At 64.2% G+C, this 25,974-nt stretch overlaps 1 protein-coding gene across 1 annotated transcript in view; it reads right to left on the bottom strand.

The window, feature by feature from the left end:
- Positions 1-445: 445 nt before the first annotated feature.
- The window catches only part of IQGAP3 (IQ motif containing GTPase activating protein 3), a 35,920-nt gene continuing 10,391 nt past the window's right edge, over positions 446-25,974 (bottom strand). The window contains exons 8-38 of the mRNA XM_078441133.2: positions 25,597-25,775; positions 24,890-24,968; positions 24,175-24,338; positions 23,668-23,755; positions 21,943-22,106; positions 20,393-20,550; positions 19,007-19,125; positions 18,765-18,928; positions 17,220-17,310; positions 16,260-16,427; positions 16,035-16,174; positions 15,766-15,936; positions 12,896-12,979; positions 12,667-12,738; positions 12,503-12,572; positions 11,069-11,277; positions 10,335-10,487; positions 9,915-10,078; positions 9,361-9,585; positions 8,426-8,566; positions 7,392-7,476; positions 6,815-7,047; positions 6,392-6,524; positions 6,184-6,286; positions 5,466-5,592; positions 4,477-4,564; positions 3,605-3,817; positions 3,064-3,230; positions 2,752-2,850; positions 2,311-2,419; positions 446-1,451 (exon numbers count right to left, since the gene is read on the bottom strand). Of these exons, the coding sequence (XP_078297259.2) occupies positions 1,338-1,451; positions 2,311-2,419; positions 2,752-2,850; positions 3,064-3,230; positions 3,605-3,817; positions 4,477-4,564; positions 5,466-5,592; positions 6,184-6,286; positions 6,392-6,524; positions 6,815-7,047; positions 7,392-7,476; positions 8,426-8,566; positions 9,361-9,585; positions 9,915-10,078; positions 10,335-10,487; positions 11,069-11,277; positions 12,503-12,572; positions 12,667-12,738; positions 12,896-12,979; positions 15,766-15,936; positions 16,035-16,174; positions 16,260-16,427; positions 17,220-17,310; positions 18,765-18,928; positions 19,007-19,125; positions 20,393-20,550; positions 21,943-22,106; positions 23,668-23,755; positions 24,175-24,338; positions 24,890-24,968; positions 25,597-25,775 (4,274 nt within the window). The 3' untranslated portion in view covers positions 446-1,337. The remainder of the gene's footprint in view (positions 1,452-2,310; positions 2,420-2,751; positions 2,851-3,063; positions 3,231-3,604; positions 3,818-4,476; positions 4,565-5,465; positions 5,593-6,183; positions 6,287-6,391; positions 6,525-6,814; positions 7,048-7,391; positions 7,477-8,425; positions 8,567-9,360; positions 9,586-9,914; positions 10,079-10,334; positions 10,488-11,068; positions 11,278-12,502; positions 12,573-12,666; positions 12,739-12,895; positions 12,980-15,765; positions 15,937-16,034; positions 16,175-16,259; positions 16,428-17,219; positions 17,311-18,764; positions 18,929-19,006; positions 19,126-20,392; positions 20,551-21,942; positions 22,107-23,667; positions 23,756-24,174; positions 24,339-24,889; positions 24,969-25,596; positions 25,776-25,974) is intronic.

The raw sequence follows: 25,974 nt of genomic DNA, 5'->3' as shown, positions 1-25,974 counted from the left end.
CAGGCTTTGTCCCTGTTCCCGGACAGCAGGGAGGAAAGGAGGGGGGCTCTTGTCGCGGAAAGGGGGTTTTGCTCAGAGCACAGAGGCCGCAACACACCTAAGCAGCTGTGGCCAGAGCACACGAGGAGAAGCTGCTGGAAGTGTGTGCGGAGCGGGTGGGGCGCAACTGGGCCTGGTCCCTCCTCCTCTTGGCTTTAGCCTCCAGAGCTGCGATAAAAACAGCACCAAAACCTAAGCACTCCTTCCCCGTCCCCGTGCCCGTGCCCCGGGGCAGGCGGGAGAGGAACCAACCCTCGTCTAATTAAGCTTTTACGAGCTCGGCCAGGCGGGCGCTTCGGGGGCTGCAGCAAGGACCCCCCCCCCCCGCCCCCCCCGGCTCTCCTCTCCCGGGCAAGAGCCGTCTCAGAAGCCGGAGACCTGCTCTGCAGGAAATGAAGCTGGGGTGAACTGCACATGTGCGGGGGACGGCTGCTTTTATTCAAGTGACATCAGGGGCAGACGGACAGGAAGTTGGGTGGACGTGGGGGAGAGACAGTGTCAGGGACAAGAATGCAGGGACTGGGACTGCCCGGAAGGGTGAGCGAACAGAGGGAAAGACGCTCTTCGTGCCGTATGAAGGGGACAGGACGAGTCTGAAACACGAACGGGGACCTTCCTGCCCCCCACCCAAGGCGTCCTGCGCACACGGCGGGAGGGGCTGGCGGGACTGTTGGGACATGGGAGATGGCAACGCCTTCTCTGAGCTCAAAGAGACGAAGGGGTACACCCAGGGGGAGGGCCACACGGTGACCCCCAGTGCCGGGGGGGGGGGGGGAGAATAAATATCCTCGGAGCGGGACTTGAGGTAACAGGGGGGGGGGGCGGGGGGGGGGTGGTTTTCACCCGCTGCTGCCGAAGAGGGAGGAGGGAGCGGGAGCCTGGCTTTGGGGCCTGCAGGGAGCAGGGAGGCAGAGGCAGCGGCGGGGGCAGTGCTTGCAAATATCGGGGTGACCGCGGGAGGGCAGCAGCGGGCAAAGAGCAAGGGCCTCGGCGGGCCAGGGTGCAGGGCCCAGGTCCCCGCGCTGCGGTCCGGCAGGGACACCGAGGGGCTCTGGGGCTTATCAGCCACACGGCCAGCCTCTGGGCAAGGCTCACTGTCGCCAGGGAGCCTTCGTGTGGCCCGGTGGGCCAGCTGCTCCAGCCGGGGCGGGGGCGGGGGGGGGGGGGGTGGTGGTGATGCTCCCGGAGCTCGGCCCAGCCCTGAGCCCTGGGCGTCCGCAGGGCTGTGAGCTAGTGTTAGTGTTGAGACCCCGCAACCTGGCAGGGAAGAGGGGCTCGCGGAGCGGCCCCTGCCTCCGTCACTTCCGCAGCAGTTTCTTGTTGAGGAGGAAGATGAGAAGGTTGACGTTGACCTTGGCCTTGTTGAAGAGCTTCATAACAGCTACACCTTCGTACTGGAGCTGCAGGAGGTCCTGGGGAGAGGGCAGGGGTGGGGTGCGCGAGGGCTCCTGGTGGTGGCCCGGCCAGTCTACACAACGCTCATGCCCCCGAGCCTCCCTCGCCCACCCAGGGGCACTGGCCGTCAAAACCCCAGTTCACAGATGAGGACATCAAGGCCAAAAGAGGCACAGGGACTTGACCAAATGTCAATTCGAGCAGAGTCAGGGCTTCAAACCCCTTCTCTCATTCAAAAGGCCAAAGGGCAGAACAAAAAGACGTGGGTTTAAAGTCACTGCTTCCTGGGGCGCCTGGGTGGCTCAGTCGGTTGAGCGTCCGACTTCGGCACAGGTCATGATCTCACAGCTTGTGAGTTCAAGCCCCACGTTGGGCTCTGTGCTGACAGCGCGGAGGCTGCTTGGGATCCACCCCCCCCCCCCCCCGCCCCTCTACAGCTCGTGCTCTCTCTCTCAAAATAAATAAACCTAAACAAACAAAATCACAGCTGTCCTGAACACTGGCCTGTGTCTCAGGCTGCGTCTTGTGTCAGCCTCAGAGCCCGGAGAACAGGGGCCACGCTTCAGGGCTGTGCAGAGGGCCGCAGGGCGGCGTGTGCGAGGTCCCAGACACGTGCTGGGACATCAGGACTCATCCGCTCTGACAGTGCCCGCCAGCTGCACGCTCTGTGCTTGGCGGTGGGGTCTGGGCCAGGGCCTGGGGACAGAGGCGCTCGGGCTGCAAGACCCTCACCCTTCTGTTCAGGAACGGACGGTGCTGACGGGCGGGGTGGGGAGCTGACGTCCCCCGCGGCTGAGAGGAGCGAGGCGGGCCCACTGTCCTCAGGCGGGCACCCGAGCCAGGCCGGCGGCTTGGGGCCCCTGGGGGGCCTCTCACCTGGTAGTGAAGCTGGAACCACTCCACGTCCACACCCAGGAACCGGGCATTGACTTCGAACTTCCCTGCCTCGTCTCCAGGGCTGATGTCAAAGATCACATTTCTGAAGCTTTCAGGGACAGGATTCAAAACGCGGACTCAGTGCCTCCTTCCAGGGCCCCGGCCCTCCTCCTCCGGAGCCCAGACTTCCCGTCAGCGCTCGCGGGGCCCCGGCTGCCTCTGTCTTCGGCGTGCCTGGCCCTTACGGCCGTCCCCTCCTCCAGGACGGGTCCCCGGTGCCCTCCCCCTTGGGTGTGTCCGGGGCTGTGCCGGACCACGTGCGCTGCCCTCGGCTTTCTGTCTGGAGGTGTCCCGTCTCCCCATCACCCCGCAGCCCCTCCAAGGCGGGGCCACGCTGGGGCCCGGTGGGGGTCTGACACTGTGCCCTCCGAAGACACGTACTGAGAGGTGGGAAGGCCCTCGATCTCCAGCAGGACCCCCTTGTCCAGGAGCTGGGCAGCAGTGTAACGGAGCGACGGCTTCTTCCCTTTCCTGGAGCTCCTGGTTTAAAAAAGGGCCCAGGGAGTTCATGGAGCCGGGTCTTCAACACCAAAGACCCCAGTTCTCCCTGTGGCGGCCGACTCGGACCCCGAGGTTCTGTGAGGGGACCGAAGGCCAGAATCGGAAAGGGACCCTGCCGTCCCGGGCGACCTGCCTTTCAGGGGTCACGTGGGCAGAGGTGAGAGGTCACAGGGAGCGGGAGGGGGCACCCACTTGGGGCGGGGGGCCAGCTGGTCCAGGCAGGCCCGGATGTACTGGCTGTAGTAGTCGCCCTGCTCCTCGAAGAAGGTGGCCTTACTGTCCAGGCCGCGGAGCGTGGCCCCCAGCCTCACCAGCTCCGCCTTCCGCCTCTGCCGGCAACGGCGCTGGTTGCGGATGTCCTGGGGTTGGGGGACAAGGGAGGGGGAGTTGCCCCCTGCGACGGGAGCGCCTCGGGGCCGGGCCGGGCCCACAACAACTCCCTGTGAGGGTCTCCGGGAAAAGCAGGAAGAGGGAGGTTTCCCAGCTGCTTTTCCGACGAGGAGGAGGGTCTCGAGGATTCCAGCCCGAACCCTCAGGGCCGGGGCCTCGCCCCCACCGAGGAGTCACGCTTTCAAGGCTCCTGGTCTTTCAGTACAAGAGCGCCCTGAGTAACCTTCAGACCTCGCCTTCAAAACGGACCCTCTGGCCGTGCCTTGGCCTCCCCCGGCTGGTGAGGATCTGGGCGGACACATGCCGGGCGGGGGGCATGTCCCGAGGCGCCCCGGGTCGCTACCTTGGCCAGTTCGTCCACCAGCCCCTGGTAGCCGTCGCTGGCGCTGACCAGCCCCAGGCCCTCCAGCCGGCGCAGGTTGCGCAGGACGCGCCGACGCTTGTCCGCCAGCGGCAGGAGGGAGTGCGCGGTCAGCGAGCGGTGCCGTCGCAGGGGCTCCGGGGTCTGGCTCTCACGGGCCCGGCGCCAGCTCGTCAGCCGCTCGTGGGCCGCTTCCTGAGGGACAAAATAGCTGCAGGGATCCGCCGGGCCCCGCGCCACTCTGCCCCCAGGCCGGGGCGGACCCCGGCTCATCTGGGGCGGGGGTGGGTGCGGTGGGGAGGTCAGAGACGGGCGAGGGCCTCGGGGGTCCCCACGGTGGGGCAGTGGCCCGAGGAGACCGGGGCGGAAGCCGCAGCGGAAGGGAGGTTCTGGACACACACCTCCCAACACCGCGATGTCTCCAGGGTATCTGGGGCGCCCCTCTCCTCCATCCTGTGCTTTGGGACCTGCCCCTACGGGCCATCCTCACCTTCTCTGCAAGGCCCTCGGCTTAGTCTTTGCTGCCCGGGGCCCAACCGGACCTCCACCCAGTACCTTCTCTGCCTCCAGGCCTCAGGCGGCCCCTCTCCCTGCAGGATGCCTGCCCTCCAGCGCCCATTGGGGTAGCTGCGCGATGCCCCTGAGCCGCCCTCCCCACAGCACGGACATCAGGGGCTTTGGGGTCCCTACAGAGCTCACTCTCGCTGCAAGGGGAGCCGGGACGGGGGTGCTGTTCTCATTCCTGGGGGGCACATCTGTCTGCTTGTGGAGCCTGGGTGGGTCTAGGGGAGGAAATGGGCGGTGCCAGGAGGGGGGGATGAACAGACCAGACTCGGAGCTACCCGGCCACTCACCTGCTCTCTAGACGCCGGGAGGGACAGCATCTCCTCGAGGGAGTCCCCAGGCTGGAACTGCATGATGTCCACCAGCATCTGCTTGGTGCTGCAGGAGGAGGGGAGGGACAGGGAAGGGTCTGGGCCCGGGGCTGGCCAGGAGCTGAGGGTGGGTGCACCCTGCCCCACGTCATGGCTGCCAGGGACCTCGGGAGGTCAGGAGAACAAACAAGGAGGGAGACCCCAGGGTGAGATGCAGGGCCTGAGTACAGAACCCCCTGTGTGCACACACACCGGGCCGCCTCACCCCTGCCCTCACCCCCGGCCCCCTGCCAACAATGCCCTCCCACAAACTGTCGTCCTGAGTCCACGAGCTAGAGGATGTGCCTCCTCCTGTGGGAGACCTTCCCCAGCTCAGGTGTCCCTTCTCTGAGCTCTCAGGGTGCCTGACGGCCACCTTCCTCTTGGTGGCTCTGGCTGCGTGCTCACGCCTGGCCCCGCCCTGCTAGAAGTGCGATGGCAAGACAAGGCCAAGGGCCCAGCTCACTGGTTCACTGGGCAAGTGGGTGGGGAGGGGCCGCCCTGCCAGCGCGGGACCGAGGCGGCGACTTGGCTCCTCTTCTGCCCAGATGGCCAGCCAGCCCTGCGGGGCGCCCCCCTCGCTTTCACAGGATCGGGGGCGGAAAGCTCCCGACCTTCTCTCTCAGCAGGACACCCACCCCGGGTCTCTACACTAAAGCAGGGAGACCATCCCCGACCTCACGGTTGTCCCTCGGGTCAAACGGTAACAGCGCAGAAACACACAAACGTCAGGTGTTACCAACACCCCCGCTCTCCCTCGGCCTCAGCTCGGCACAGAACAGAGGCCGAGGTGGACAGCGGAGGCCCGGCGAGGGCAGTGCCGGTGAGCCTCAGGGGGACCCGCCCGAAGGACAGGAGCCCAGGAAGACAGTGGAATGGCCTCGCCCCCCATCCGAGCAGGGGCCGGGGCTGGGGCCACCTTCACCCACCTCAGAAGCAGGCTCCGGGCACTGGCATCGCCGGGGTCCGTCTCCAGCCCTTCAAACTTGTTGGCGAGCGTCAGGGACACCTCCAGCTTGCTCGGGTCCAGGCTCCTGTCCGCGGCCACGCCCTCCCCTGAAGTGGGGGGGAGGGATGAGACGAGCGTGCCCCACGTGCAGACAGCCCGGCACCTCTATGCCAGGAGAGGCGGGTCCACCGGGGGCAGCACCCACAGGACGGCTCTCGTCCATAGAGCTCAGCCTCCCGGTTCCTGCGGATGAACCTCTGACCGACGCCCTCTGCCCAGGCGTTGGGGCTCCCAGCTTTCGACGTGTCACCACCCCCACCCTGAACTTCCACCCCTGCAGGGCCATATCCTGTCACTCCATGGACTCAAGGCCCTGTCAGAGAAACCCTTAGAGACTCCAAACGGACCCGTATTCATCCACACCGCTCTCCCGCGATTCGATTGGCCGTTCGCACGCTGGCACTGGGTCCCTCTACTGTCTGTCCCCTTTCTTCCTATCAGCCCAGGTCCCTGTGTCCATCTCGGACCAGAGGGAAAGGAGAGGTGCTGTGCGGACTGGCTTTCCGGCACGCGTCCCTGACTATGTAACTCCGGAGAGAGCCTGCCGGCCCGCCATTCAGTCTGTCCGTCCCTCCCTCCCTGCAGGCCCTCCCCCCCCCCCCCCGCTGCCGGGCCCCCTCGCCAAGGACGGCGCGCACCGATGAGGTCAGGGATGGTGGGCAGCTCCCCCAGGTCCTCCAGGAGCTCGTGCAGGGGGTCGCAGTGATCGGGGGCGACCGAGTCCTGGTGCTCCAGCAACAGCTGCAGGTGGGAGGAGAGAGCAGCTACAGACCAAGCCAGACCTTCCTCCGAGGGCCGCCCACGCCGCCCCCCCCGCCCCCCCGCGACCCCGGCCGCGCCCCTCACCCTGTGCGTGTTGACCAGCTCCCCCACAGTGATGTGCACCACGGGTTTGGCCACGGCCACCATGTCCGAGTACTCGTCCATCGCAAAGCGCTCTTCCGGCTCCGGCACCTGGCAGGCTCGGCAGACGAACCTCCTGTCTCCAGAGGAAGGGTGTGGGAGAGGGCGGGCGGCACCCCCACCTGGTCCGTGCGCCCCCGCGGGGCCGCCCGGCCCCCCTCCCGGAGTCCCCTCAAGCCCACCGCCCTGGACGGCCCTCCTTTGCCTCCGCCGGGCGATGCTTCCAACAACCCACGCTCCGGCTCCCTGACCGCCGCGCCCCGGCCGTGCCGCGCTTCCCCCATGGCCCAGAGGGGGGAGGGGGGGCACGGCAGAGGACGAGAGCAGGAGAAGGGGACAGGAGGGACAGGGCGCCGGGACGGAGACCTGAACTTGAGGTGCGTCTCCTCCAGGTAGTCGTTCAAGACCCGCAGGTGTCGGCTCTCCCCGCGGAAGGCCTTGCCGGCAGCGGCCTGCTGCAGGACTTGGGCCACGGCCCCGAGCGCGTGGCGCTGGGGGGCGGCCAGGGCACCGCCCGCCGCCACGGCCACGATGTCGAAGGCGTCAGGGGCCACGATGGCCGGGTTCAGGAAGCGGTAGTACAGGAGGTTCCCTACCACCTGAGGGCAGAGGAAACCGTCCCAGAAGCGTCCGGGGGTCCGCCCTGGCAGCCCCTGCCCCGCCCCCCAGCTCCCAGGCTGGCGACCCGCTCGAGGTCACGCGGCGAAAGCTGGGCAGGGGCTGGGACCGGAACCTGGATCCCCTGGGCCCGTGCGGGGCTGTCCGGCCTCTTAGCTCACGACCATGCGCCTTTCCGCCCGCCGGCAGAGGCCCTGCTGGTGAGCCAGCGTGGAGATTTCCCCGCTTGATTTTTACAGCGTCGGGTCTTCTCTCCATTTGTCTCAGTCGGGGGTTCACCATCAGGGCAAAAGGGAGCTCGCGAGTCTGGGGAGGGGACACTCGCCTTGTAGACCTCGTTCTCTGGGGCGTCGGGGAACTTCTCCGCCAGGGTTGTCTTCAGGACCTTAGCAACGTACCGCATCCCGTACCTGCGGACGAAGTGTGCGTGAGCCGCGGTCCGCCCGTCTCTGCCGGAGCTCCAGGCAGTGACCCCTGCTACTCACGGCCCGCTCCCTGCCGCCCCCTCCCCGGCCCTAGTGTCAGTGCCCAGGACCAGGGCCCTGCCGCCCCCTCCCCTGCCTCAGTGTCAGTGCCCAAGGACCAGGGCCCTGCCGCCCCCTCCCCTGCCTCAGTGTCAGTGCCCAAGGACCAGGGCCCTGCCGCCCCCTCCCCTGCCTCAGTGTCAGTGCCCAAGGACCAGGGCCCTGCCGCCCCCTCCCCTGCCCTAGTGTCAGTGCCCAAGGACCAGGGCCCTGCCGCCCCCTCCCCTGCCTTAGTGTCAGTGCCCAGCCGCCCACTAAGTTTGCATGTGGCCTTCAGCCTGGCCCGAGACCCTCTTCTTTGCTCCAGTCTCCCCTGGGGAGCAGCCCAGGTCCCGATATTCACTTTGCCTCCCCCCACAGAAGCACCTTCAGCGTGGACCTGGGGTGTGGGGCACTCCCAGCCAGAACCCTGTCCCAGGACAGCCTGGGAGGCTCTGGGAAGGCCAACCTTGTCTGTCATCACCGAGCACCCGGGAGGGGCTGGATTGGAGGCGGGGCCCGAGGAGAACGACAGATGGGGGCTTACACCACCCCCTCCCCCTCGCCGACTCCTTCCCTGGTCTGGAAGATGGAGATGGCCATTCGTGCCCTCCCTCTAGCTCAGGGATTTTGTGAGGATCAAGTGAAACTATGTCGTGGAAGTAACGTACGATGACAGAACAGTGTTCAAATGTGTTAGATTCTGTTATCGTCACTGTTCCTACCACAGATGTGCCACCTACTGATTTAACCTATTCCCGCCTCCTAGAGTGCTGGACACAGAGGTTTGCAGCTCGCCTGGCCTGGCCCTCTTGAGGTCCCGTGCCCGGGGTTGGGGCGCGGCTGATGCGCTTACGGAATCTGGTCCACAGAGGAGATGATGGCTGCAAGGAACTTGTCCGTCACGGCGAGGAGGCTGCGGAGGGAGATGTCCAGCCGTCTCTGGACCTCGGGGTGGCTCAAGGCCTGCTCCGGAGTGACGTCATAGGGGAGGTGGCTGTGGGCAGAGAGAGACAAGGTATCGGCCAGAGCCCCTCCCACGGCCTCCCCTCCCGAGTTCCACCCTTTGAACCCTCCATCTAAGGGTGGCCCCGCGTGCTGGAGGGGACCAGGCCGGAATAAGAGAAAGGACTCAGAGGAAAGGGAGCGAGGTGGGTGGAAGGCGAAGGAGGAGAAGCTGAGGGCCCACGGGGTGGACGCGGAGGGACGAGCGGACGACCACGGTCTGCGCGGACTCCTCAGCGGGGCTGGAGGCAGGGTCATCCCTCAGCTAGTCTTTGGCGGTTGGGGCGATCGGGAAGATGGCCTCGGCCTTGCAGCCCCAACACGCAGGCCCGTGTGCCACCGGAGAGGCCGCCAGCGCGGGCGGCTCCTCGGCGGCCCCCTTCCCAAGGACCGTGCCCCCGAGTAGCACCCCCAGTCTACAAGGCCGACCCAGCTCTCCTGCCACCTCACTTGTCTATCCGCCTGCAAATCTGGGTGCTCAGCTATCCCCCATCAAGGAGGCGTCCGTATCCCGACTCCCGGCAGGTCGGACGGGCCACTCTCAAGCAAGCACCGACCCGCCAATTAAACACGTTTGCACGTTCACCTGTGTTCCTTCTACACCCAGGTCCGCGTCATTGACACCAGTTCCACGTTAACCACCAGAGGGGGCGCTAAAAGCTACTTTATTTCATCCCGCAGGGCCGGGGTCGTATCCGCATAAATCAGCAGCTCATTTCTATGCCACCTTCGGAGATGGTCAAAGGAGATCTCCCTCTGCTGCTGCTCACCTGCACCGCCCCTCACCTGCGCTGGCCGGTCTGGGCCTCGCTCTGGTTGATCCAGCTCTTGTAGAGGTGAATGGGGTCGATGTGGACACTCAGCGTCTTGTCCTCCAGCACGTCCTGGACGACTCTGCCCAGGATCTCGCGCAGGGCGCTCTGGCCCCGCCCATTGCGGTAGAACCTCACCACGAGCCCCACTACCGCGGGGTTGCCTGTCACCATGTCCTGGGGCTGCTCCACCTTTGACCTGTAGTTCGAGAGGTCACCGGAGCTGGTCTCCTGTCTCTGTGTAGGACAAAGAGCTGCTCCTCTCCGAGACTGCGGCCCTTCACAGCCTGCTCTGCTATGGCCCCTCTCAAGGCCTGTCCCGACAGCCTGTGCGCTAACTTGCCCGCCCACACCCTCCCTCCGTACTGTCCCCGGAGGCTCTTACAGACGCTCCACGTGAGGCTGAGAAGAGGTCTCGTGATTCCATTTGTGCCTTCAAACCTCAACAAACCGCCCCCTTGTGAAGGGGCCGACGGTGGCGTCTCTCAGCCCGTTCCCTTCCCGCTCGTCTGGGCGCGGAAAGCCTACCTGATCTCCTCCCGGAGCGCTGTCTTGAAGAGCTGGAGCAGGAGGTAGGCCTCGCGGCGGTTGGAGGCATAGTTGTACAGGCTGAAAATCACGGACTCCATGAACTTGGTGGTTCTGTTCTGTGGCATGCGAAGGATCAGCTTGGCCAGGTAGAGAGGCTGAGTCTGCAAGCAACGGGGGAAACAGGAAGCGTGTGATGTGCCTCGAGGGCCGGCGGTGCATTAGAGGCTCTCCCGATGGGGCCCGGAGAGGAGGCGGCGCCGGCCCGCTGCCTGGGAGGCGCGAGGAACCTTCCCGACAAGCAGCAGTGGGGGGCAGTCTCCGGGGTCAAGGCATTAGGGTTACAGGCACAGAGAGGCCTCCAGGCCCCAGGCCCCTAGGGGACGGTGGGGTCCTCTCGTCCCAAAGGCTCCTGCTCACCTGGAGCAGGTACAGGAGGTGCTGGTAAGCCTCTAGTTTCTGCCTTTTCTCTTTGCTCAGCGACTTCAGGCCCTTCTGCTGGTCCAGAACCATCATACCCGACAGCTGTTCTTTGTTCTTATTGGTCAGCTTCTTGCAGTGGGAGATCACCTCCTGAAGGTGCCGGGGGGCACGGCGCAGGGTCAGAATCAGGCCTCGAGGAACCGGGCCTTTCTGCGGTTCCAGGCGCCCCCGCACACGGTTCTAGGGTGCGCGCCCCCCCCCCCCCCCCCCGCCCCGCCACTCCGTCTGGCACCTCTGCTTCCACAGGGTGCGTCCCTCCTCCAGGGAGGGCCGGCTAGCAGCCCGGGCGTCGCGTCTGTGGGATTCTGCTCATTTCTCACGGCGCGCGCCCGGGCTGGGGCCACCACTGCCGCTTCTACCCACACGGCGCGGCCTCGTAATTTGCGGTTTGAGGAAATTTCCTGTCTGTCTACACGGGCCTGGTGAGGTGGGCGCCCTGATTATTCCCGCCTCCGAGGAGGAAACAGACTCAGAGATTAAAGAGGCGGCTGGCGGCCCCCTCACTGGGGAGCGGCAGAAGCAGGCATTCTAATTCCACCGTCACCTGCCCCCCGAAGCGCCGCGGGAGCGAGGACCTGAGCCAGCTGACGAAATCCGACACGTAACACATACTCGGGTAGCCACCTCCCTGGAAGCAGCTGGGTCTGGCGGTGGGCGGCCCGGCCCCTCACCTGCAGGGTGATCTGGTTCTTCACCAGCAGGCCGATCTTGATGTCCATGAGGTTGAGGTCCTGCTGCAGCTGCTGGTTGGACCGGATCTTCCTGACCACCTCTTCCTGAAGCTTCAGCAGCTCTGCCTCGGCCAGGAAGTCCTCCTGGCTTTGATTCAAGAGGTGGGCAAATCTGCACACCACGCTGAGAGGGGGATGGGGCACGTGCACTGGCGGGAAGGGAAGAGGCGTCAGGACGAGCCGGGCCCTCGCGGGGGCTTCCTCAGCAGCTCCCTGCCTCTTACCACCTCCTGGTCGCCAGCCTGCTTGAGGCCAGCAGGCCGCCTCCAGGCCCGTCCTGTCCCCGAGCTGCTTGTCTCTAATGGGCGGCTATGACGGAAGAACCGTCCTTCCCTTGCTCTCCTCGCCCCTGGGCCCAGGCCAGGGACCTCTCCCGCCCCCAAGTCAGAGCCCTTGCTGCCTCCACGAACCCCCTACTCCAATTTGTTCTTCTGACCGGCTGAGTGCCCAGAGTCATAGATGGGCAGGCGGTACCCCTGCGGGCAGGACGGGCAGAGTGGGGTAAGAGGGACGTCCCAGGGCAGTGCAGGCCACCTGATGCCCAGGAATGCTGCCTCAGGCCTGGAAGGGAAAGGGGCCCACCTGTTCCAGAACCCAAGGACTGGAGGAAACTTGGAAATGGACCCTGGGTCTACTTCACAAAGAGCAGGGCATCCAAGGCTGGGCTTCTGGACTTTCAGGACAGGAGCCAAGAACGGCCCAGAAGGACCCCTTTGAGGCTTTAGGTGCGTGCCCCGCTGAGGGGACAAGGGGCAGGATGACAGAGCACCCCTAGGTGCTGGCACTCAGTCCTGGCACTGCAGAAGGCTTCATGCACGGCCCAGAGGCCGGAGCTGGGGGAGCCACGGGTCACGCAAGAGTGTGGGGAGAAGCCCTTTCCCTTGATTACTTTGCTGGTAGCGACGGGGAGATAGTGGAGGCCTGGTACAGAAAGAACATGCTCGAGGGAGTCCTCCAGGGGACCGGGCCATGTTACCTGGCGGGCAGGAGCTTCTGCTACAACCCCTATCGGACGTTCTGCACAGACGTCTCCTACTCTCTCCCTGCTGTGTGGCCCCAGGAGGGACATCTGGACCTGTCTGAGCCTGGGGGATTTCCTGTCTCTACCACCAGACTGGGGGATCCCCAAAGGCAGAGCACATGTCTTCACTCCCACACGCACCCCGGGTCCTGAGCCATATGCTCAAGGTCGGGGACATCAGCTGTCGACGAGGGCAGGGGCTCAAGAAGGGCCAACGACGTCTCCAGAGCCTAAGCTGCAAGCTTGGGGGGGGCGTGACCCTCTGCCTTGCTGACTCTCGGGGGCCATGGGCTCGCGCGGACAGGGGAGGGCAGGCCGTGTACTCACGACAGAGAGGAGACCAAGCCGCGTACCTAACATTCTGTAGTCATCCCGGGCTTTCCGGGCTCGGAAAAACGCCTGGATCTTCACAATGGAGTTAACCTGCGGTGAACACAGGTGTGAAAGGGCTGCTGGCCGCCCCTGCCCTGGTCTCATGCGTGAAGGCCGGGCACGGGGACAGCAGGAGGACACTCACATTCTTCTGGAAGTATCCCAGACGCCTCCGGTACCGCCTCCGAGCTGCCCACATCCGGACCCAGGCCTGGATCTGAGGACGCGCACTGCGTCAGAGCTCCAGGCTCGGGGGCCACCCTCCGGCCCGGGCCAGTCCAGCTGTCCCCAGAGGCCACGAGGCAAGAGGACTAAACAATTGTTCTCAGAGGGCCCTTCAAGAGACAGGAACCCACCCAAACCGTGACAGCTACCTTGATTACGGCGTCCGACTTTGCTTTTAAATACTGCAGCCGTCCCAGGTAGGTCTTCCGCTGCCTGTAACCCCGCCAGTGAGCCTGGGCGTCAGGACGGGAAAGGAGGAGAGCCCGGCTGGTCCCCGCTAGCCTGAGAGGCCCTCCAGGGAAGCAGGAGGGAGGCAGGCAAGGGGAGGGGGAGGGGGAGGGGGAGGGGAGGGAAAGCCAGCCCTGGTGTCAGAGAACTTCCATCCGCACGGGGAGACCAAACACCTGCCGCCCTCCCTGGTCCCGGCACACGCGTATGCACACGCACGCACCCAGGCCAACCAACACCTCCTCGCAGGGACTCTACTGTAAGGCAACGAGCTTAAAAGACAGTAGTCGTACAGTCTACACCCCGTCACCAGAGCATGCGCCGTGTCCCCCCAAACACACGCACGTGCTCCGCCATCCCCCACGCCCGGTCTGGGGAGGCGCACAGAGACACAGGCAGAGCCGTGGGGGCCGCGGGCCGCCCACGCTCCCCTAGTCACACTCCTGTTCCAACGACCCCACCCTGCTCGCGCCCAACCCTGTGCCAGCCTCCCCTGCACAGAGCACAGCGATTCAGGGCACCCGGCCCTCTTTGATCTCTAAAACCAAGCCTCACGGCCCCCTTCCCTCTCGGGGCCTCTCCCCTTGCGTGCCAAGCCTGTGTAGATTAGTTTCCTGACGTACTTCTCGGACTGTGTCTCTCTCGGCCCCAAATTTCCAGAAGCTCTCGACCATCCGACACACACACATCCCCCCACCGGCTCCTTCCTCCGTGATTGCACCCACACCAGATGATTCGCTTTCCTCTCAACGTGCCTGCTGACTTTCTGCCCGACGCTTCGTTTACGCCCCCGATCCCGACCCCCAGCCCCACCTGCCCCCAAAACCCTTCGTGTCTTTTAGGGCCTACGTGGAGCACGCCCTGGGCGCTCAGGCCCTGGGCGACACCCCGGCACTGACACTGGGGCTGGTGCGTTTGGAGTATCCCTTCTCGACCAACTGCCCTCCCAGCCCTCCCCAGAGCCAGTCCTCCGGGCCGGGCCCCCTCCTGAGGCTGACCGTGTCACCCTGTTGGGACGGGGTGTAAAAGAGGCAGGGCGGCCCCAGGACGGCAGCCGTCCACCCTGGAGCCTGCGGGCCCAGGAAGCCCCCAGCCCAGGCCTTTTCCGGGTGCTACATCCTCTCCTTCTGCAGGTACAGACTGTCCCTCTGGATACCTGCTGCGGTGAAAAGCAGAGGGGACCCCTCTCCTCTCTTGCTCCACCCACCCACACACAGCTCCTTCCTAAAGAGCCCCCCCCCCCCCCCCCCCCCCCCAGTCTGGATTGGTCAAAAGACAGGACAGGGACTGGCTCTCAGCCAGGCTCAGAGCCTTCGGGAGACAGGGAGGTCTCCGTACGCCCCACCAACACCATTGCTGACCCTTACTACTTCTCTACGGCTGGAGGACAGGTGGCCCGAGAGGCTCTGGGCCACCTCTCCCTTCCCCCGCCTCCCAGGACCTAGGCCGGAACCCGCACAGCTCCAGGGCTGGTGGCAAATGCGCCCTGACCCCATCCCCTCTGCCACTGCTGCCGTGGCTTCTCAGCTCTGTAGTTTTGGGGTCAAATTCCAGTCCGGGCTCAGGCGGGGGGAATCCCTGCGATCAGACCACTCGGTGCTAACTGCTAAGGTTCTGCATTGACTTCTGGGACCAGCACCCTGCCAGGTAACCTGGTATCACGGCCAGCACCCGTGGAGTGCTCACCAGCTCAGCGCTACGTGAAACTGTCCTGCTCAACCCTCACAATCCACACGTGAGGTCAGGACCATCGTCGTGAATGAGGGGACGGTGCCGGAGAGGGCTTAGGGAAGGCGCCCAAGGTCCTCGTACGACCCAGAAATGGCAGGACCAGGAGGCGAACTCCAGCCTCTAACTCTAAAGCCCAAGCCCTCCGTTACCACCCCCCACACGGGCTAGCGCATACTCAGGGACCACTCGCCCCCCCCCCCCCCTGCCCCGGGGGACTCTTCTGGGTTGCTCTGCGTCCCTATCAGCACAGCATCTAATGTCAGCTGTGTTCCTGGCCCCGCCAGGGGAGATGTGGTCGCTCCTCTGTGTGTCTCCCGTCCGTCTCCTGCCCTTGCCCCGGGCCAGCGGGCATCCTTGCAGATACCGGGTGTGCACACGTTCGTTACGTAAAGTATCTTCACGGTGCACACGTGCCCGTGACACCTGCAGGTCACATCTACGTGGGGAGTCTCTGTGTGCTCGACTCCCATCTTTTCTGGCTCGTAAGGTGGTCAGGCCTGAGGCCCACCTTCCGAGTTGCCCCTGCCCCCAGTTACTCGTGGGACCATCTGCAGGTCGGAAGGATACAAGTAGAAAGGGCTGGCTGGAGACAAAAGTTCCCCTTGGGGCTGGTCCACCCTTTCCTGTTTACCCCCGACCCGGGACGCCCCCCTCACGTCCAAACCCCAATGGCTCACTAAACCTCACTCCCTCTTCCCCACGGGGAGGCAACGAAGCAGCTCATGCCCTGGGGACAGTGACGGTGATGACAGTGACTGGCACTGTTCAGATGCCCGTTGGATGTCACCTCGCTTAGCCCTCACGACAGCCCTGCTACGACATTCACGTTTCCATTCTGCAGACGGGGAAGCTGGTCCAGAGTACGTGCCTGGCGGGGTCACGTGGTGACTAAGTGGAGGAGACGGGACCCAAACCCAGGCTCTGGAACACATGTTCCTCTCAAACCCCACCGCTCGGGGGCCAGAAGATCATCCCCCTCCCACTCAGCAGAGAGCAGGCAGGAAGGAAACCCCAAAGCCCAGACCTCAGGCCCTGGACTTCCAAGGCCAGTGCCCGCCACCTGGATCTTGATGACCGCCGGCAGCCAGGTCCTCAGAAAGCGGGAGCGCTCAGCGAACTTCTGCCGAACCAGGAAGCCGCGCATGCGGGCCTGGAGCTGGATGACTAAGCCGACGTTGGCCTTCCAGAGCTGTTGGCGGTCACGGGCAGCCGTGACCTTGGTGATGGCGGACTGTGGAGGCAGGAGAGAGCCTGTGGTACCCTGGCAGGCGGAGCCTCAGCTACAGGGAAGGCCCTCCCCGGCCCCTCCTGCACAGGGGCTCTGCCGACCTGGATCTCCTCCCGAGTCAGGTGGGACGTGTTCAGGCGGCAGCCGGTGGGCGGCTCCCAAGTTCCCCGGAAGGTCTGCAGGTGCAAGTAGTAGGCGGAGCCATCCTTCATGTCGTGTTGGACCCAGAGAGCCGCGTCCCCTGAGCAGAAGCCAGGTAAGGACGCGAGGCTCCGAGGAGGCGGCGGGCGGCTGGGACAGGCGGAGGGAGGGGCTGGGGCCATTACCTGGGCGCCGCTTCTTTGCCATGGCTCCTTCCAGGACTCGCTGGTAGCTGTCGGCGCAGTTGGGAACCACCCCTCGGAGGGCCACGGAGGGGTTCCTTAACACCCGCTCTGTCTGGGCCGCCTTGCCCTCCTTGATGGCCTGGTTGATGGCGGCCACACCGAGAGCCACTGACAGGGGCATCAGGAGGCAGGGGTTGGTCCTTACCCCTCCCCCAAGTCCCTCCCAAGCGCCCTGTCCTGCCTACGGGGGTGGGATTCACAGGACACAAAAGGCCCATCTAAAGGAGGGGACAGGGAACCTCCCAGCATGGATGCAGACATAGATGAAAACAGAGCATGCAGCTGTGCCTGGAGGAAAAGGTAGCAGTCAAGGAAGGCTTCCTGGAGGGAGGCAGCATGGGGCTGGCTGGGGCGGGGTAAGAAGACAGCTCCAATCTCTCTCGTACAGAAGCTCAAGGGCAGGATACGGGCAGAGAAGCTCAGGACAGTTTCTTAGGGAGAGAATAAAGTCCGAGAAGTGCAGCACCTGCCTTCCGTCACGCAGACAGGCAGACAGACAGACAGACAGAGGGACTCCAGACAGTACGGACCGACACCACCAGCACGCGCTCTGCAACGCAAGCGTCTCTGTGTACTGACCCCCGCCGCCCACGCCTGAACACCCCCCAGCCAGAGCGGGCGGTGTGGGACGGACCTTCAGCCACCATCCAATTTCACACGCTCAGGCTTCGGGGTCAAGTACCCACTGGAAGGCGTGGACGGAGGCACGGGTGGGCTGTGGGCTCTCAACCCTGAGACTTGCCAGCCCGGCTGCTGGAAGCCCACCCTCTAGTCCAAGCAACAAGGCCCTGCTGTGGTTCTGGCCCATCTCCCTGGGTGGGGAGCCACACCTCTTTCCCTCCCCCAGCCCCCACCCCACCCCGGCCACCAGACTCCTGCAGGGCCCCCAGGCCCACGTACTCTGCTGTGCGGCGTTCGTGTCCTGGTTGGCTCGAACCACCTCCCGGCGGATCTCTTCCAGCCACAGCACCGCTCCGGGGTCCCCCGTTGCCTGGGATGTCAAGAGATGTGGGAGAGACGAGAGCCGGGCCAGGCAGGCCCCAAGCTCAGCTGTGCGAGGACCCGCGTGCAGGCATGGCCTTGTCACCTGCTCCGGTGGGCTGCTGCCAGGCTCAGAAGGCTCGGTCCGGGCCTGTTCTCAGCTTGGCCGCAGCACCCCCAGAGCCTCCGCCCTCCGGGCAGCTCACCTCCCTGCCCTTGTGCCTCAGCCACGTCCCAGGAGAGCCCGGACCAAAGTCTCCCTGCACCTGCCCTGCTCCTGCGCCCCTGTGCCTCATCGCGCACCTTCTCGGGCCGATCCTGACCCTGGCCTCCCCTCTGTCCTTCCCATCCCTGCTCCGAACCTTCTACGCCACCAGGCGTGGCAGGCTACGTGTGAGCACAGGCTGAGAGAGTCTGTGCAGGCCACAGGGTCAGGCTGGTTCCCCGCTGCCCCACCCCCCTTCACCCAGCCCCAACCCCAGACTCCGTTCCCTGCCGACCCTCCTCACAGACAGGAGGAACTTTCTTTCTTTTTTTTTTTTTTAAATTTTTTAATGTGTTTATTTTTGAGAGAGAGACGGAGCGTGAGCGGGGGAGGGGCGGGGGGGCGTGGACACAGAATCCGAAGCAGGCTCCAGGTTCTGAGCTGTCAGCACAGAGCCCGATGCGGGGCTCGAACCCACGAACTGTGGGATCATGACCTGAGCCGAAGTCGGATGCTTAACCGACTGAGCCACCCAGACGCCCCACGGGACAAACTTTCTAAACAAAACGTGACGGGCCGCTGTGCTCCAGGCAGCGCTCTAAAGCACTTTCTTTGGAACCGGCTTTTGCAAAGCCCACAAACGATGCTCGGCCCAGGAAGAACCCAGGCAGCTTTACCAGCACGCCATGTCACCGAACCCCTGACCGCGAGACACGTCGACTGTCATGTCGTGTGTGCAGGTGAGGAAACAGCAGGACGTGGGCAGGGTCAGCCCACCAGGATGCACATTGAGGCGTCTGGCCCAGCAGGTCTAGCCCTCAACCCCCCCGCGCCACCGTGGGCTCAGGGCGCTACAGGCTTAGGACCCCACCACGCTCTCCGATCGTGTGATTTCCCCCATTCCAGAAGGCACGTAGAACCAGCGCGTGCAGTATGTTACGGACGCATTAGCAGAGCTCAGAGACACGGGATTTGCTGCAGGTCACAACGTCGCCGAGTGTCAGAGCAGGAAGTGCGGCCCCGTTCTCTGGCCCCCAGGCCTGGGCTCTACCCACGCACAAGCCCCCACCACCCTCTGCATGCTGGCATCCGGAGCTCGGTCCAGCGCCCTGGCCGGGGGCCACCTCCCCCCACGGCCCCTCCTGCCCTCCACCCCCAGAGCGGACTCTCATCAGACTGGGCCGGCCCCAGGTGCATCCTGGGACAGCCCTGCCCACGGCGGACGCTCTTTCTGCTCCAGCGACCGACGCAGACCTCACCTGGGCCTTCTGCCTTTTGGCCGCCACAAGGAGGAAATGGTACCGAGGGGCCACAGGCAGGTGGACGTCGTCCAGGCCAGCCGAGGGGAGCAGGAGGGCCGACAGGGTCTTCTCGGGGCTGCCCTGGTCCAGAGCCTCGTTGATGAGGCTGACCGCCAGCACCTCTGGGCAAGACACACGTCGGTGGGCAGAGGGACCGGGTAAGGGATGGGCTGCCTCCGCCCGCCCTGGACTCCACTCACGATCGGTTTCTTCCTGCACCTGAGCGTTGACCTGGTTCACGGTGGCCTGCAGGTCATTCCAGCTCAAGACGCCGTCTGGCGCACGCCCCCGCCGCAGCGCCACCAGCGCATCAAAGTAACTGGCAGCAGAGGGAGAGAGGGCGGGCAGCGGGGGCCCCGCCAGCGGGAAGTCAGGGGGCTCGCCGCGCTCTCCTCCTTCTCTTCTCCCCTTGTCCACTGTTCTTCCGAGGCCCCTGTGCTGGCTCCCCGCCCGGCCCGAGCCCTGCGTGCCCCAGCCTCCCACCGCTCGGTCTCCGGACTCGTTCCCCGACCCCACGGCTCGGGACGCCGAAACCTTAAGGTCTCCCCAACCCGCCACCCGTGCGTGAACGCCAGCGGCCTCCTCGCTCCTTCCACGGATGCCGGATGTGATCCCACGCCTGCCGCTCACGCCTGAGCTCTGCACCTCCATTTGGCCTGTGTGCCCCAGTCCTTCCCACTCCTGTCAACACACACTCCAATCTCTAAGGGAGGAGATCTTGGAGCCACAGGTGACCACGCTCTCCCCCTCACAGCCACATCCACACGCAACCAGGTCCCGTCAGGTCCACTTGGGGAACAGACCCAGGACCAGACCCCCCTCCGCCACCACCCACGCCCGCTGCCCTCGGCCATGACTTCCTCGCGCCTGGCCTGGAGGCTGCCTGCCCGTCCTGATCAACCCTGGAGCCATCCCCAGTGCAGCAGCCACCGAGAGCCTGGCAAAAGGTCACATCGCCCCCTCCTCACCGAAACCCTCCTGTGGCTCCCTTCCCAAGCTATGGCGTGGCCCCCACTGCTTCACAGCCACCACTCTGCCCTCTCTGCCTGGCCACGCCGGCTTCCTGGCACTCCCTGCACACACCAAGCAATGTCCTGCTCTGGGCCTGTGCCCCACGCAGCTCCCCGCAACCACAGATGCCCCGAGGTCCCTCTCAACGCCCCCTTACGGACGGGGCCTTCCCTAACCCCCCGCCTGTCCCCAGCCTTTACCCCCTCGGCCCCTTCTGGTTCTGCCATGGCTCTTCCTCCCTGCCAGTCATCCGGCACGTTGGCTTTGCCTGTCCCCTCTACGAGCACGTGGGTTGGATGAGAGCCGGAACTTGGCTTTGTTCACTGCCATTTCCCACCACCCGGGATAGTATCTGGCACGGGGCGGGACTCAAACCTCTACGAAAGCACAAGGAATGGAGGAAGGGGGGATGCTTGAGCCCCACTCCCAGGACGAGTCACGGGCCAGGGGCTGCGAACAGCCCCAGAGAGGGGCCTGGGCCCAGGAGCAGGGAACCGCGCAGAAGGCTGGGTCCTAAGCAGAGGGTGGAGTCCTGGCTCCGCCCCCTCCCGCTCACACCTGCTAAACCTTCTCACCGCTGAGCGTTCTCTCCTTGCACCTCGGCCAGGCCCGTGGCGGGGTTCACCAGACTGCTCCAGAAGCCGCCGACATCCCTGGCCTCCAGGGCCTGGTCAATCAGGACCACGGCTGACAGCATCTCCACGGCCACAAAGAGCTCCTCGTGGCCGAGCTCCTACAACAGGGGAGCACCGATTCCGTGGGGCGGGTCAAGGGCTTGGGGCCACTGCTATCCTGCCCCCAAGGCCCTCCCACATCCCAGTCTCTATCCCAAGCCCCAACTCATTCGCTAATTCACTGTGCCCAACACTGAGTGTGCTCACCGTGTGCTCAGTGGGTAAATGCCCCCCACACACTCACTCTGTTCTCGTAACAAACCAGCGAGGGAGGTACCATTAATGTCCCCACTTTGCAGATGAGCACACAGCACAAGTTGAAGCTAGCCGCCTGGTTCCAGAGCCCACGCTCAACCAGAGAGCCGCACCGACTCCTTTCTGATTCCTGGCACACGCCAGGGAGGGCGCAAGGCCCCGGGAGACAGAGAGAGGGACACAGGGCCCCTCCACACGGCACCACACGCCCCACTTCCCGGCCCAGCTTTCTCCTCCCTTCCAAACACCTGCGCGTACTGTTCCCTCCTTCTAGAGCACCTCCCTGTCCCGTACAGAAGGAGTACCGCAGATAAGGGTCACAGCAGCGGAGCTCACATACCGGGCCCACTTCTAAGCGCGCGTGGTGACGCTTGTAGCCCTCACAACAATCCTGTAGGGAATTATGTTCTTGTTCCCGTTTCACACATGAACTGAGGGGCAGACAAGGAACTAACGCCCAAGGTCGCACAGTGAGGACACAGCAGAGCCAGAAGCTGACTCCCGCTCTGCCGTCCGTGGCCCGGGTCACCGTGCGTCACCTCCTAGGGCTCGTCTTCTCCGCCTCGTACTGCAGTCACCGGTATGGAGACCGTGCCCTTCCTGAAGGCCATGACTGGGGTCATGCTCTAAACTTCCCTCTGTGGGTATGATTCTCCACGGGTCTCCTCTCTTCCAGGAAGCCTTCCCGGACTTACCCCCAGCTCTGCTCCCTCCATTTCCTCGTCTGAAGTCCTCTGCCACTGACACCATCCGTTTCTCCCTCCCTGTGACTATCTGGACCCTCAGGTGTGTTCCACCTCCTGCAGGGACTGGGACTTCCCTGCAGGGGGGCTCTGTCACCTCCACGTCTCGGGAGCCGTCTGGACAGGGGTGAGGGGGCACACAGAGAGGTGACGGGCACAGACTTCCACGCAGCCGGCTTAGCATGCCCTCTCAGCACTGCCGGCCACGGCCGTCAGGAACCGTATCCACCTCTGCGCCTCAGTTCCCTCACCTCTACATGGAAATCTTCCTCACCCGCCAGGGTTCTAGCAAGGATCAATGACCGCGTAGAGCAGCGTCCGCTCAAGAGTGCTAGCTACTATGAGAGCTCAGGATCCCTCCGAGGGTGCTCTGCACGGACCACCCCGGGCCCCCCCCCCCCCCCCCCGCACTGCTTAGGACGCGGGGGCAGGACCCTCATTTCTGGGGCTCACCCCTCCCTGCTGCTGCTGGAGCACTGCCAGCTCCTGCTGGTACACAGCCGGGGCGCGGGGGCACACTGGAGGCAGCCGGGCTTCTGGGCACATCAGCTCCGCCACCGTGTCAGCCGCCACTCCCCTCCGGATGGCTCCGTTGATCCTGCACACGGCCCGGAGCACTGCAGGGGAGGAGGGAGAGGGCTGTACGGGCCGGGCGTCCAGGGCCCGTCCTAGTCTCCTGGCCAACTGGCTTCTGCTGGGGTATCCGGGGGGGAAACGCCTCTTCAAAACCGTTCTGCCTTCTGCTAGGTCCAGAATGAGCTTCTAAGTGTTTGTGAGGGAGGGGTGCTGAGTCACTTTGCGGGGCACCGAAAGAAGCAGTGCGTCAGGCCCAGAGATGGAGCAGCTTGGCCGCTGGCAGAGCGGCCGCCTTGGCGGAGGGAGGGGCGGTGGACGCAGGACTGGCAGGAGGCTACGGGGCACAGCTAAGAAGAGGTCAGTCCAGGGCTCTAGGGGCCACATCTCGCCGACAGCACAGAGGGGTAAGTGGAGCCGCTTGGGCCACAAGGGGCAGGAGCGAGCTTGGAGGGGCCACGGGGCCCCAGGGGGGTTTCCGATTTCAAACCCCGGGGCTTGGGAAGTGCCGAGCAGATGCGGGCCCTGGTGTCAGGATGCATCCCCTGGGGAGAAGTAAGGGTCCAAAGACGCCGGCCACTCCATGCCAGTGCTGCCTCCCGCCCCCAGAGCTCTGGCAGCCGGGGAAGGAGGGGTCCTGGTGGGAGACGGGGGACGGAAGGGGCAGAGGCGGCGCTGACGGATGCCACCACCCGCTTTCCCCGGGTGAAAGTGCACAAGGAAAGCAGCCCGGATGACCGAAGGGCTGGCAGCGGGAGAGCGAGGGAAGGACAGGCTGTCCGGCCGGGCGGAATGGGCGTGTGACAAGAGGAGGGGGCACCGGAGGCCTCATCTGCCTCACGGAGCATATGGGACCGAAGTCCAGGCCGAGTCAGGGAAGAAGCCAGGAAGCCCCGAAGACACGCGACACAGAGGTGAGCGTCTCACACCCGTACGCGACTTCTAACGGCAGGTCAGGACGGAGTTACACGGCTGAAACGGGGCTGGTGGCCACAGGCTGTGGCACCACCCCCCCCCCCCCAACTCTGCTTCACTTCACTCCTGCCACACGCTGACCTCCCGGGAGGGACACGATCACCAGGCCACACTCCTCTAATAAAAAATTGTGTTTGTATATGATGTTTTGTTTTTCAGTTGGCTTCACGCCCAGCGTGGGGCCCAGTGGGGGGCTTGAACTCACGACCCCAAGATCAAGACCTGAGCTGAGATCAGGAGCTGGACACTTAACCGACTGAGTCACCTAGGTGTCCCTGTAGATAATGTTTTTAAGGGAAAGTTAACTGATCATGAGTTTCTCACTACAGTCGAGAGGCAAGGACTCAAGCAGGTTGAAACCATCCAGATACAGGGCAAGTGCCCTGAAGAAAACTGTCTGCCCCAGGAGCCGGCCTGATGTGACTGTCGTTACCCCTAAGGCCTTAAGGAACCCGTCTGTAGTGTGCACGCAGGCAGCCTGGGCCCGGGCACACCAGGGAGGGGAGAGGTCCCGCTGGAAACGTGGGCAGCAGTTTGCATCGCCCTACACACCCCTACACAGAAGCCAGGCGAGGGTTAGATGCCGCAGTGATGGGCCCGGGGCCAGGCCTCGGCCTGGAAGTGACTTACTGGCTTGCTCCTGATAACCCTTCACGTTGGCTGCAGCCACACCAGCTTGGACCTCCTCCTTTTCCAGAAGATCCACCAGGCCCAACTCCTGGGGAAGGGAAGAGGTGACGTAGGAGAGAGCTCTCACAGGAGCTGCCCTCACGGGCTCCCAGGCCCACCCACCCCACCTCCCTGCCTCTAAGTCTGGCTCTTTCTTACGCAGCAGGCACTGAACTAACAACACAGGCAGCACGAAGAGAGTGTCATGGAGAAAGCCAATGGCAACGAGGATGAGATCTCTTGTCGCTGAGGTCCCCATTCAGCCATGGGGGAGCACGTCACTGCTCGCCGGCTGCCCCCGGGGACCCCTTGGTCAGTCTGGGCCATTAGGCTTTGGGGTGATGTAACCATTTACACACATAGTCAGCGCTTACTGAATACAAGGAGGGGACGGAGGGGATGCCTAAGGAAGAGGCGGTCCCCATCCCACAGCAGACAGACAGAGCAGGGAGCAGGTAATCAGCTGACCTGTGCCTTCTGTTCTCTGTCTGAGCTCAGCTGTTCCAGGTACCAGTCAGCAAAGTCTCTCCTCACTCCTCGCAGGGCCAGGGCAGGGTCATGAAGGGCCTCCAGCAAGGCCCCAGGGCTCTGTCTCTCCAGGGCATCATCAACAACTTCTAGAGCCCCATGGACTGCAAAGACCAAGACCCCCCAATGAACGATGTGCAGAAGCCCAGCCGGTACCACCCCAGACCTGCCCTGTTCTTCCTGCCCAGCATGACCCCCCGCCCTAAACCTTGATCTTGGCAGCCTCCCCTCCTCCCCACCCCAGACCGGGAGGACATCCTGACCCCAACAGGCAGCTGCCCACTCCATCCTGGGTCTCCAAACAGCCCCTCCTGCCCTCGTGTCCGCCCCACCCCATCCATTCCTCGCAGCTCCTTCTCCCAGGACCCCGGGCCAGGTGCCCTTCTAGCAGCAAGAGCTGCAAGGCCTGTCCTTTGCCTCTGCCCTGTCCATGGATCTCCATTCAAACAGAAACCCCCCGGACAGGGTCACTTCTCTGGACAGCGAGAGCCGAAAAGCAGCACACACCCTGCTGTTTGACTTTGGTCTTTCCCTGAGACCAGGGTTGGCCCAAGTGAGGCTACAGGGCCTCTGGCTTGAGAGCTATCCCTGAACCTCCCGATGCGGGGGCTTGCCCTGGGAGCACCCCGAAGCCCTCCTGGCCCAGGTCTCTTACCGTTGACGTGGTTGATGTGCCCCTGGATTTCAGCCTGCGTCAGGTAGCAGTCATATATGTCCCAGCTTTCTCCACCATCCTGCAAAGACCATGCCGAAAGGGAGACCCGGGAAACCAGCTCAGTCCTCTCCTGCTCCCCCCTCCCTGTCTCCAATTCTTCCCTCCCCTGGGCGCCTTCCCAGGCCAAAGGTCAGCCTGGTCAGGAGGAATCTGGGGCTGCCTGGAGGGCTCAGGTCATGATCTCACAGTTCATGAGTTCGAGCCCCGTGTCGGGCTCTGTGCTGACAGCTCAGAGCCTGGAGCCTGCTTCGGATTCGGTGTCTCCCTCTCTCTCTGTCCCTCCCCTGCTTGCACTCTGTCTCTCAAAAATATATAAACATTAAAAAAAAAAAGAAGAAGGAATCTGGAGAACCCCTGGGTTCAAGCCCTCGGCATGGACACGGTTAAGTCAAATCTCCTGTCCAGTCTCGGCCAGTTCTACGTCCCCACCTCAGCCCGGCCAGAAGATCGAGTCCCCAGAACCCATCTCCCGCCTTCTCTCCTGAATCCTCATCCCTGGGTGCCTCCTCTGCTTCTCTACAACAACCAACAAGCGTTTCTCTCAGCAACTCTGGGCCGTGGAGACAGGATGTGCCGGAGTCCTGTCCGCCAGAGGCCTTCTGGGCCACCCCACTCTCCACGCCTACACAGCAAAGGCTCCTCCTTACTCGGGTCTGGGCGCTGGCAGTCTTCTCTGCCTTGGCCTGGGCCAGCAGCTCCTGGTAGATGGCTGCCAGAGGCTCTCGAAGATTCTCCAGCAGAGCGCTGGGATTCCGCAAGGCAGCCAGGGTGTCCTCGACCACCCCTCGCTCCACCGCCTCATTGATGGCGAGGACCGCCGCGTGGACTGGGAGGGGCGTGGAGACAAGGTCAGAGGCCAGAACAAACCCCAGACCGCCGCAGCGCGACCAGCCACAGGCCACCCTGACACCATTCCCTTTTTCCACCCAGAGGGCCAGGCAAACCAGGTCACCTCACAGATGACAGGTCACCAGAATGCATTGGAGGCTTGGAGTCTGCCCTTTCACACGGAGCCCACCCCCCAG

Source organism: Panthera onca, chromosome F1 (assembly GCF_046562875.1).
Source record: "Panthera onca isolate mPanOnc1 chromosome F1, mPanOnc1 haplotype 2, whole genome shotgun sequence".
Classification (NCBI taxonomy): Eukaryota; Metazoa; Chordata; class Mammalia; order Carnivora; family Felidae; genus Panthera; species Panthera onca.
Note: the sequence above shows the minus strand (reverse complement) of the source record. Positions and strands in the feature narration are given on the sequence as shown.